The 12752-nt window shown below is 42.4% G+C and overlaps 1 protein-coding gene across 2 annotated transcripts in view; it reads left to right on the forward strand.

Annotated features, from left to right (window-relative positions):
• hmcn1 (hemicentin 1) overlaps window positions 1-10780 on the forward strand; it is a 221896-nt gene extending 211116 nt beyond the window's left edge. Inside the window, exons 94-107 of one of the 2 annotated variants that reach the window (XM_080769794.1) lie at window positions 150-296; window positions 421-558; window positions 700-821; window positions 1270-1507; window positions 1974-2036; window positions 3858-3977; window positions 4190-4324; window positions 4421-4534; window positions 4656-4781; window positions 5196-5324; window positions 6808-7176; window positions 7394-7513; window positions 8561-8687; window positions 9553-10780. In XM_080769794.1, coding sequence (XP_080625920.1) covers window positions 150-296; window positions 421-558; window positions 700-821; window positions 1270-1507; window positions 1974-2036; window positions 3858-3977; window positions 4190-4324; window positions 4421-4534; window positions 4656-4781; window positions 5196-5324; window positions 6808-7176; window positions 7394-7513; window positions 8561-8687; window positions 9553-9919 — 2315 coding nt within the window. In that variant the 3' untranslated portion in view covers window positions 9920-10780. The remainder of the gene's footprint in view (window positions 1-149; window positions 297-420; window positions 559-699; window positions 822-1269; window positions 1508-1973; window positions 2037-3857; window positions 3978-4189; window positions 4325-4420; window positions 4535-4655; window positions 4782-5195; window positions 5325-6807; window positions 7177-7393; window positions 7514-8560; window positions 8688-9552) is intronic. The other variant, XM_080769795.1, reaches the window with a different exon arrangement.
• The last annotated feature ends 1972 nt before the right edge of the window (window positions 10781-12752 follow it).

The raw sequence follows: 12752 nt of genomic DNA on the forward strand, positions 1-12752 counted from the left end.
TGTGTGCGTGTGTGTGTGCGTGTGTGTGTGTGTGTGTGTGTGTGTGTGTGTGTGTGTGTGTGTGTGTGCGTGCGTGCGTGTGTGTGTGCTTTAAATGTGTTTGTATGTAATGTGTGTGTTTGTATTATTATAATCTTTTGGTTTCTCAGGTGGGCCCCAGACAGCTCGTGGCAGCATCATAGGAAACATCAATGACATTGAGTTTGGCATTGCCATCCTCAATGCCACCATCTCAGACAGTCAGTCAGGAGGCAGAGTCGTACAGGCTACAATTTCGAATGTACCCAGGAGCTTAGGTCAGTTCATCTTGTATCTGTTCCCAGTGAACGTTTGCCAGCTCCATGCAACCCATTTGTATTGCTTAGCAGTAGACTGACGCTCATAATAAAAATGTGTTCTGCTTGTAACTTCTTATCCCAGGCCCAGCCATGAGGAAGCTGATCTCCCTTCTCAATCCCATCTACTGGACCACGGCACAGGAAGTAGGGGAGGCTGTCAATGGCTACACACTGACAGGAGGCGTCTTCAGGCGGGAGACCCAGGTGGAGTTTGCCACAGGTAAGAGGCCCAAGCTCTGAATACGTTTGGATTACAAGTGGAACATGTTAAAAAAGATAATGATTTGTAGAGATGAGATAAATTCTCAGTGTTGTTGTAGGTGTATGAAGCATCTGTGTCATGTAATTTTTTTGTTGCTAGGTGAGATCCTGAGGATGACTCATGTTGCCAGGGGGCTGGACTCCGATGGAGCGCTGCTGTTGGATATAGTAGTGAACGGACACATCCTACAGCTGCCCTCACATGCTGACATCAGCATCAAGGTACAGAGGCCACTTCAGTACATTTAGAATAGTAAAACCAACAAACACACACCCTTTATTAATTATATTAGCTGCAGCTGTGTTACAGTTGTACTGTCTAATGTCAGTCTTGCCGCCTGCAATGTTTTTACCCTGCGGTTGTTTCTTTCTTTTCTTATGATCAGCACTTTATATATATATTTTTTTACAAATAAACAGAAAAAAAAACAAGCAACAAGAACAACGGAATACAAATATTTGTATGAGCACAAAAACATAAAAGATTTACAAAATAATAGTTTACACAACCAATAACTGGCTGTGTAAACTGCTAAATCAGCTGAGGGTTTAAACCAATATTTTTTTATTTATTTTTTCAGCACCACAATAATTCAACTTTCATTTAATTCAAGTTTCATTCAAAGACATTCTGTGTTGATGTTGTTCTAATTTGTTGTACTGTATGCAGGACTACACAGAGGACTACATCCAGACTGGACCGGGGCAGCTGTATGCACTGTCCACACGCATGTTCAGCATCGACAGGGAGAGCGTGCCTTACTCCTGGAACCACACCATCACCTACGACGTGTCCAAGGGCAAGATGCCTTATCTGGTGGAGACACTGCACGCCACGGCCATCAGCGCTCAGTACCACCCCCTGGATGAGGTGCTGGAGTATAGCATTCATGCCACCATCGCCAAGGGTGAGATATCATGTTTTCATATTGACAATTATGATGCTGCCAGAGTTTGTCATAATAAAGGCACTAGAGTGCCAAGCAGATGGGCAGATTTTACTCTGAATAGCCCCGTCTTCCATTTCCCCCCAAAACCGGGAGGTATAATGTTCCATTACTACCTAGTAATAGGCAGTAATGGAAGTAGGCATGGATTCTGAAAATCTACTTGACAGCTTGACAGTGTGTACTGTAGACCAGCTAATTTATTTACTTATTAACCATGCAATGATGTTTAGCCAACATTGACTGAATTATTCAGGTTTAATAGGAAATTGCTGTGAATAGACAATATAGACATGTCATAATGCCAGTATGATTGTTTAATTAGCTTGATATTACACACTGCAAAACACACCTTGACAATCTCCTTCAATCTCTGCTCTCTTTTTTCTCCTATATTGGTCTCTCTTACAAAACACCAATTACACAGGTGACCGCAGTAACCAGTGCCCTCATGGCTTCAGTCTGAATTCCGCTGGGCCTTATTGTGCAGGTAATGTGTCAAGAAGAACATCATACTAGTCTTAATTTTGTAATTGTAAATATGTAGTTCCAGGGACCCCCCCAGAAGCAAATATTTGAGTTAAAAACGTTCGCTCTGAAAGAATATATATTCAAAGATTTGCGACACATTTTCACGATTTTTCAAAAATAGCAGACCTACAAGTTAGGTCTGTTATTAGGCACCGAGTGCCGCGCTATGAGTTTGTAGATCTGCTATTTTTCAATAGCTAAAGTATGACATAATGCTATAAACACCAAGAGGGGTTCCCGCCCAAAATGGGTTAACTAATGTCTAATACTAATGGATTATAACTGCTTTTTCAATTAATCTAGCCAGGGAGCCAGTCACCCAGGACCTGTGATGTCATGCCATACTTTTCATTTGTGTTTTTTTCTATTAATTTGGTCATTAAGGTCCACAGAATGAGAGGCCTGCACCAATTTATTTTTTTTGTATTTTTGCCAATATTTTCATATTTTCTTCAACTTTGCCATGTGTTATGATATCAGCCAATGTCTCATTCTTTTCAGCAATATTTATTTTTCTAGTTTGGATTTTTGGCATCCAAAGGACCTCTAATATAAAGAATTTGATGATCCCAAGGAAACAAATTGGTCCAAAGTGTTTTCTATCAATGTACTATGAGTATTGCTGGCTCCAATTTAAAGGTAGCCCAAAGATACCATTTGATTCTAGACAACCACATGTTTCCACTGGGACCAACCTTGTCATGCTACCTTGTTGGGAAGGGGGCTAAATAATTTGTTAACATTTTGGCGAGGGAAAAACGAACATTACCAGACTGTATCTATAGCTGTATGAGACCAATACTGCATCTATAGCTGTGTAAGACCACTTTACTGCATCTATCTAGAGACCACTGTACTATATAGACCATTGTACTGCATCTATAAACCACATACATTGACCACTGTACTGTATCTAAAGTATAGACCACTGAACTGTATCTCAAATCAACTCAAGTGTTGTACAGGTTCAAACTAAGCAACCACAAGGCTTGGTAGAATCAGTACAATTGTCTACAGATGCACTTCAGTGGTCTACAGATGCACTACAGTGGTCTACAGATCACAATAGTGGTCTACAGATGCAGTACAGTAGTCTACAGATGCACTACAGTGGTCTATAGATGCACTACATTGATACCTTGGTGTTTGACCTGAGAGGCGGCAGGTTCAAGCCTCATACCACCCCACATGTACTCGATGTGCCGCATGTGGGGGCTGAGTTGTAGCAACCAGCAGATGGCTCAGTGTGTTGAGATGCCTTATGATCCGTAGGTCCAGGGTTCAAGTCCCAGACTCCCACCCTAGTCTTTACTGTTACTCTTTCCTTTCCATGCTGACTTCCAGTAGCACAGAAAAGCTGTGTCATAGCAGCCAGGGGATGGCTCAGTGTGTTGAGATGCAATCCACATGATCCGCAGGTCCAGGGTTCAAGTCCGAACCTAGTCTTTCCTTTGCACGCTGACTTCCAGAAGGACTATATTTGGACAAAAACAATGGGCATAACCTTTTTCCGTTTCCGACAGAGCAGGCCTCTCATTCTGTGGACCTCAATGACCAAATATAGGAAAATACAAATAAAACTTATGGCATGACATCACAGGTCCAACCCTTTTTCTTGAGCTTTTGGGCCTGAGGCTCCCTGACTAATACTGCATTTGTTACTCTTGTTCATATTTACAATCTCAGTTAAATTAATATGGAGGATTTTACTGTGTACTGACACCCACGTGTTGTGGTGGCATGGGTGTTTTGTGTATTCATTGTTGTTTATATGCTGCAGATGAGAATGAGTGTGAAGTGGGGAACCCCTGTTCACATGCCTGCCACAACGCCATGGGCACCTACTACTGCTCCTGTCCACGGGGACTCACCATATCTGCAGATGGAAGGACCTGTCAGGGTACCTAAAGCACACACAGCCTGTTAGCCTTCAATAGTAGCGTTCCATGTCTAGACGCCTGTATTTCCATGTTACATATTCAGGCATTCAACACATCTTAACACTTGTAAAGACACGCAAACACACACATCTTAAAAGACCATAGCCTACAATTAGTATTACATGATAGACAAATAATTGTAATTCATTGATTCATCTGTCCTTGATCTCAGATATTGACGAGTGCTCTCTGGGCGGACACATTTGCCATGATGCACAGGACTGTGAGAACACTATTGGCTCTTACCGGTGTGTCATGCGCTGTGGGAGGGGTTTCAGGAGAACAGCAGATGGTCTGAGTTGCACAGGTACAGTGAACTGATTTTATATTTTATCAAAGTTATGTTGCTTTATTTTTGTTAATAATTTTAATCATGCTGGTTTTTAATACCATTCATTTACAGATGTGAACGAGTGTCAGGAGTCCAATCCATGTAACCAGCACTGTCTGAACACAATTGGGAGCTATCGCTGTGCCTGTGAGCCAGGGTACCAAATCAGGAACCGCCGCTGTATAGGTTAGACAATTACCCTTGCATTAAAGAGTTTCCCCATTCTCAGCTTTCCCATTCTCTGAAAGGATCAACTTTACACTTGTTAGTTTACAGTAACCTAACCTCTCCCTCTTCGTCTCCCTAGACATAAATGAGTGCAGACAGAGGGTTTGTCGCTCAGACCAGCAATGTAAGAACACACGTGGTGGTTACAACTGCATTGACCTCTGCCCCAATGGCATGACCAAAGCTGCCAATGGGACATGTGTAGGTGAGTGTTCAACCACTAGATGAAGGGACAGAGTTCCCTCTCACTCAGTTACTCTGGATAGTCCAGAGGTGGACAGAGTAGCCAAAACCTGCATGTGCTAAAATAAAAGTATTCATGCATGCATGCACTCTAAACCTAAGATATAAGACAGTACCTACTACCTAGTGAAACAACTAAGTACTGATTAATTTAATCCGATCCGATGTATTGTTTAAATAATCTGATTACGGTAATCATAATAAGTCTGTCCTATTTGGTTAAGTATTTTGTTGTCAGCACCAGCATCGTCCAAGCTGGACATTTTGTCACACATCATGTCAGCACTCCCAATATCAACAAATGATCAAAACGGCGTATTAATACTTGTTGTAACACGATGGTTTTCAATGCTGTGTCCCTGGTGGCCTCCTGTAGACATTGACGAGTGCCGAGATGGGACCCATCAGTGCCGATACAACCAGATCTGTGAAAACACCAGAGGCAGTTACCACTGCACCTGCCCACGGGGCTACCGCTCTCAGGGCGTGGGGAGACCTTGTGTCGGTATGTGCATTCTTTCTATCCACACCCCCAAATCCTGTGCTGCCCTTGTCACCCACCCTCTCATCTCTTGCCAGGCACATTCACACTATGTTAAGTAGCATGACAATGTGATTTGCATTGATCCTGCTGTACAAGTGGTAAGTCTAAGGTGTAATGACATAAACTGCAAGTAGAGTACTTGAAATATGTTGTCGTAGGTTGATCCCCACCATACTTCTATTACCTCCCATAACCCATCCCACCATCTGCATTGCTTCTGCCAGCAGAAACCTTTTGGCACTCTCTCTGACTCACCTCTGTTTAAATAACTGTTTAATCCTGCTGCCATTAGTCACATCGGCCCTGACATTACATGCTGCTGCTACTGCTTGCTTACATCACTATAATGCTGCAAAGAAGACCCTCCCCCAACTAACTCAATACCTTTCAGAGGACTAACATATTATAATGTCCTTTAATTTGAAAATGTAAATTGATATTAATCCATACATTACATGGTCAGATAAAACTTGTAAGAGACAGGATAAGGAAAGAAGGACCAGATGGCCTGGGCCATGGCTCAATGGTCCAGGCACCTTGGCTGGTAACCCAGTCTGGCAGTGTGCTGCGGGTTCGACCCCCGATCCCGACGGCCTTTGCTGCATGTCTTCCCCCCCATCTCTCTCCCCATTTCCTGTCAGCCTACTGTCTGTCCCTCCATAAATAATATATAAAATAAAGGCGAAAGCCACAAAAAAACATTAAAAGAAGGACCAGATGAATGGAAATGTAGCCTGTAAATGAATGACCAGCACCTCTGTCTCTCATGGCTCTGTCACTGTCACCTTTCACTCTCTTCACCTTTCCCGTTTCAACCCCTTACTTCTTGGAGTCGCTATGCTTTTGTAATGGCATACATTGACTGTCTCCCACCCCCCATGTCATGTGACATCATTAACACTGATATTTTACGTCTGTCTTTGTATAACATGCAATGAATTGGATATTGCACCTTACATCAAGATCTTTTTGTATTTTGACATTTGATTTGGATTTTGTTTTCTCCATAGAACATAATATCAAATGGAGTTATCATTCACAATCACAGTAATTTGAAGTAATCATCTTCAAATCAGTTTGCATTTGATATGAGAGATATAAAAGTTATTCTCTCATTCAAATCATAATGAATGTATTCATAGTCTCAATACATTTCTGTCTTTGGGACATGAACATGTATTGTCATGCAATGGGGTAATTGTCATTTCCCCTTTTCTTTGTCCCCTCTCATCTCCCTCCTCTATTTTCATGGCCTGCCCTTTCTCATTACCTTAATTTATTCATCTGTCCTTTTTACTATTGATCATTCACCTCCCCTTTGATTACTCCTCAACCTCAATATTCCTTTACTTCCTCCACTATCTCCACCTCCTCCTTTCCTTCCATCCACCATTCCATCTTCCCTTCGTTCCCTGGTGCTGGTCTTTCTTTGTGCTGAGGGCAGACATTAATGAGTGCCAGCGGCTCCCTCAGCCCTGCGCCCACCAGTGCGTCAACACTCCGGGCAGCTTCAAGTGCACCTGTCCACCAGGGCGCCATCTGCTGGGGGATGGCAAGTCCTGCGCTGGGCTGGAGAGGCTGCCCAGCTATGAGAGCTACTCATATGGTTACCGGGCCTCCCAGTCATCCCCCGAGCAAAACTCCCATCAGCGCCTGTACCACAATCTGGCCTCTCAAAGCTACCACTCCTATGGAGCCAGCATGGGGCAGCGCTATAGGAGTCGTAGCCGCAGAGAGACCCGCGTGCAAGGCCCACAGTGGGGCATCTTCCCCTGTCCACAGGGGTTTGAGGCCAGGGGTGGCCTCTGCCTAGGTAACTATAGGCAAGACTAAGATGGAGAGAGCAGAACATGGAGATGTTTTTGATGAATCTGCTTGCTGTGCTGAACTTTGCTGCTGTGTGTGTGTGTGTGTGTGTGTGTGTGTGTGTGTGTGTGTGTGTGTGTGTGTGTGTGTGTGTGTGTGTGTGTGTGTGTGTGTGTGTGTGCGCGTGTGTGCATGCGTGCGCATATGTGCCTTTGTGCGTGCAGATATCAATGAGTGTGAGGTGAGGGACACGTGTCAGCATGAGTGTATGAACACCCCAGGGAGTCACAGGTGTCTCTGTCCTGCTGGTTACCGACTCATGACCAACGGCAAGACATGTCAAGGTAAGAACCTCCGTGTCCACATGAGCGTATTGGCTTTGTTTATGGTTATGTCAGAGTCAGAGTGACATGACGTGACACGGCCGTGGTTTGTGGCCCGCCGGTAGCAGTGGTCAGCCAGCCCTCCCAGTTGCCCAGAGGTATTCAACTGGTGGCCCGTCCCCTTGTGGCCCCTGGAACTTTTTTCTTTTTTTAAGGGCGTGCGTGCGTGCGAACATCGATGTTCTGTATGATCACCTCAATCTGAGCTTCAATTCCGGGAAAAATGCATCTAAAGAGAGTCGCTAAAGATAGTGTGTCCACAGTACACGTTGTGATGTGTGGAAGTCACAACGCGGAAGCAACGCGTTGCCAGGCGACGGAGACGACAAGAACCAGTAAAAATAATACTAGCGATGCTGGATGCATTATAAACGTTCAATGTCGTTCAATGTCATCCTAGGCGATCTGTGACTTTTAATAAAACCTACAAATGTTCGGCCCCCGCACAATCATTCTACAGTTGTGGCCCCCGGCCTAATCTAGTTGAATACCCTGCAGGAGCCAAAAGTAAAATTGTTGGATTGTGCAAAACTCAGACAAAGTATTTTTTTTCCAAGTTTCTGCCCGGCTCTAATCTTTCACTTATGAGCATACAATATAATTGGTCCCTGCACACTGCTGTGTTTTTGGAACCGAATAATGGAGCGAATTTTGGGTGTGTGATTTTTCCAAATCTTTCCAGTCTGCAAGGAAAGCTGGATACTAAGATAGCGAAAACATAGCTAAACAGTATACAGGCTACATGATAATAAAAATAAAAAAGTGTACGATTTTCCACCATTTGGAGTTTTCTTCAAAACACACTATTCCTTCCGATTTTGTCCAAAACTCAAACATTATCTTTGGTGTCATCTAATCAAATAGAATGTATAATTTTCAGATCCCATTCCAATTGGCTATGAGAGCCTTCTAAAGTTTGTGGGCCCTTGGTAAGCAACCCGGGTCTGGTGGAGACCTGTGCTCTGAGGAGCACACTTTTATAATTGTTCTTGTTTTCTATGTCTACAGACATCGATGAGTGTCTGGAACAGAATATCCAGTGTGGAGCCAACAGGATGTGTTTCAACATGCGAGGAAGTTACCAATGTATTGACACACCATGTCCACCCAACTACAAGAGAGACCCAGCCACAGGGTAAACACTTAGCATATTCTTTATACAAACAGATTATTCAATGCTCAGGTAAACAGTTATTTGGTGGAGAAATGAAATAATGCCCCTGTTTAAATGCCCATGGGGAGGAAGAGGAACTTTATTACTCAAATACCTCAGGCCATTACATCATAAATCTATTAACTTAAACACCCAATGCATTCTCAATGGCCAAAGCACAAACTTTGGCATGCTACTAGTCCTACATACTTACACCTAGAAACCCCATTCAAACCTATTTAGGTTCATCTTACGGTGGACATGAAAAGGAATCTTTGAAATATGTCATAGTTTTAGAAATATAGTACTTTCAAATTTGAGACATTTATAATGGGGCTCAATGGCAGCTCTATGGCACGTCAAAAATCACTTTCACCTAGAAACTCCATTTACACTCTTTATTATTCAGCTTACAGTGGAGACACATGCTGGAACTTTTTACTTTGAAATGTTTTGTAGTTTCTGAGTTATATAACTTAAACGCCCAATGCATTCTCTATGGCAATAGCACAAACTTTGGCATGCTACTAGTCTTACATACTTACACCTAGCAACTCCATTATAGCCTACTTAGGTTCATCTTACGGTGGACATGTTTGCCTGAAAAGGAATCTTTGAAATGTTTCATAGTTTTAGAAATATAGTGCTTTCAAATTTGAGAATTTTAACATGGGGCTCAATGGCAGACATTGGCACGTCAAAAAAGCACTTTCACCTAGAAACTCCATTCACACTTTGTATAATTCAGCTTACTGTGGGCACACATGCTGGAACTTTTTACTTAGAAATGTTTTGTAGTTTCTGAGTTGAATGGATGCATTTGTTTATGAATCCTGTCTTTCTGTAGATTCTGTCTGAAGAACTGCCCTCCAAATGATGTGGAATGTGCCCTGAGCCCCTATGCCCTGGAATACAAGCTGCTGTCACTCCCTTTTGGCATTGCAGCCAATCAGGACCTGATTAGGCTGGTGGCCTACACCCAAGACGGTGTGATGCACCCCAGAACCACTTTCCTAGCGGTGGACGAAGACACCACGTTACCCTTCGCCCTGCGAGATGAGAACCTGAAGGGAGTGCTGTTTACCACACGGGCATTACGAGAGCCCCACACTTACCGCATGAAGGTCCGAGCTCTGTCCTTCAGTGAGGATGGTGGCATCGAGTACCAGACAACCTTCATTGTCTACATCGCCGTGTCCGCCTACCCCTACTGAGTGCACTTTACATGACATAAAAGAAGGGGACCGTGAGGGGTCTTGCAAAGCACCACTGAGTGCAAGCAAGTGTTAGCGGCAACTGGCTGGCTGTGGTTTGAAAAAGATGCTGCATCAGTCAACAGACTGAAAAAAAAACATACTTGTTTGGAGTGTGAGAGGTCACTATGGGAGTACAACACTGCAAACTGAGAATGGATATAGAATGGGAATAACGCAAGAGAGAGGCTCTTTTGGTTGGAGGAAATGGTTATTTATTGGCCCCATCCCCTGGAATCCTTTTCATTTGAATTATTCAGGACTTTGTCATGCAGAAGTTGTTTTTCTTGTCTTGTCCCCCTTGCCCCTACATAGTTATTTATGGTCGACCAAGTCCTCGGGGCCAATACATCCACCACTGGCCCAGAATGTAGGTCCAACCCTCCTTACCCGACACAACACTAAAATAATACTCAATTTAGTCTATAATTACATCTACCTATGATTAACTTATTGGGAAGTGCTTGAACGTGAAAACGTGGCAGTCCCACCTTTGCCAATGCCATTGTATGAAACATCACACAAAGCAACAATGTGAGGTGAAGGAGCTGTTCGTTTCATTAGTATGATATGGTGCTCATCTTGGCAAGAGAAAACTTGACTGAAAAAATAATGAAAAAAACTCATCCTCAGGTAATTGCCCATTATAACAAGGTTGCACAATGGGATCAGATAGAAAGTAGTTAAAGCATCATTGTCTTATTCCATCCAATTACCAAGATGTATTCTATTTTTATGTGTATATAGGTGTTTGTTTTCTGATAATGTATTGCTATATTGTACTGTATTCATTTTTTTTTAATAAAAACGTAATAAAATGACAAATATACACTGAACTCTGCATTAGTATCTGCAACACAGTCTCTAGAAAAGTGTTCAAAATTATGTAAAACGAGGATAAAACAAAAATCAAAAATTCAAAAAACGATGGGCTATAACTATTTTCAATAGAAAATATCTAGTTAATGAATAATATTTAAATTAATAGTTGATTTAAATATAAACATTTATTTCAAAATACAGTCTGACATTATTAAATTATCATTACCGAAACAGACGTTCTCTCTACCGCAACATACTTAAAATTGCGGAATTGCGGAAATGGTAATTGCGGAAATTGCGGAATTGCGGAAATGGTCGAAATAGAAATTGCGGAATTTCGGAAATTGCGGAAATGGTAATAGCGGAAATTGCGGAAATGGTAATAGCGGAAATTGCGGAATTGCGGAAATGGTCGAAATAGAAATTGCGGAAATTGCGGAAATGGTAATAGCGGAAATTGCGGAAATGGAAATTTGTATTGGATAATACATTTTAAATTGATATTCTTAGATATTCAACTTTATTGACATTTATAATTAAATTGGTGTCTTTACACTGTAGAATTTTACATTTGATTTAAGTGTCTATTTGTTTGTCTCTAAATGTTTTGATGAATTGAACAATGCCCTTTTGGTAAACAAGTGTAAGGCTTAATTGGGTCGTCCACTCACAGTTAACAGTCTTTGTATTGAGTTTGTGCTTGAAATGTAGGCCTACTGTAATTCTGCAAACTGTTAATAAATATTTCAATCAATCAATCAAAATTGACATTTCAACTATTGATCAGACGCTGTGCATTGACGACACCTAATGGTCATTCATTTTAATTGCATGCATGCAGAGAAATCACAACATTGTGAGATGCACTGGGTCGTTGCCATGTTTTGCCACGGAAACCAGCGACCTGCCTTGTGTAAGTAAGTAAGTAAGTAAATTTTATTTATAAAGCACCTTTCTTAACAATGTTACAAAGTGCTGTACAGTGACACAATAAAATCAATCATAATTAAAACAGTGACAGTACAACAAGCAAATAAGAACAACATAATCAAGTCAAATAAAATCAGAAAAATGTTCCCGAAATAAAAACGTTTTCAGTGGACGAAGCCAGGCTTGATACGAGCAGACGTGGCAACGCGATCGAAACACAGGGGCAATCTCCCGTTGGCCGAGAGGTTGGAACTCACGGGCCAATGGGAGCCTGCATGCTTTTGGGCGGCCAATAAGGGCAGGGGTAAAACAGAGAGAATTGTTCCGGATCCTGCGCGCTAGCTCAGTGTGATGAGTGGCTGTACTTAGTTGTGATCCACAGGTCCACGGTTCAAATCCCACATTATTCATGTGTCTCTGTGATGCTTTGCTTTGCACACTGACTTTCAGAAGGACAACTTTAAAGCAGCACAGAAATTCCCCATGATTGTGTGCCTCAGTGGGCCAACGGATAAGTCAAATGATATCCGTAGTATACCTAGTAGAAGTGTGTCGGTTCGAACCCTGACATACTCAAATCTTTACTGACACTTTGCATTCCACACTAACATCAACTAGCACAGAAAATCTGTGTTGTAGTAACCAGCAGTTAGCTCAGTGTGATGAGTGGCTGTACTTAGTTGTGATCCACAGGTCCACGGTTCAAATCCCACATTATTCATGTGTCTCTGTGATGCTTTGCTTTGCACACTGACGTTCTTGAATAAAAAATAAAAACTCAAAAGCACCAGGAGACATCTGCTGAATGCCCCAAGGTGCCTTGGCTCAATGGTGTGGAGCGCTTGACCCGTTGCCTCTGCTACAGACAGTTGGCCGGTTCAAGTCCCATGTCATGACATCAAGGTGCTGGGAAGGACCATCGGGAGACGGTGCTCTGCGCGCAGGGTCCGGCCCATTCCTCTCTGTTATGTCATATGACGAGCATTTAACTTTTAATATCACAATTATTGTAGCTAATCTTTAACTGAATCTGGAAGTATTC

Source organism: Protomyctophum bolini, assembly GCF_963924005.1.
Source record: "Protomyctophum bolini genome assembly, chromosome: 8".
NCBI classification, from domain to species: domain Eukaryota; kingdom Metazoa; phylum Chordata; class Actinopteri; order Myctophiformes; family Myctophidae; genus Protomyctophum; species Protomyctophum bolini.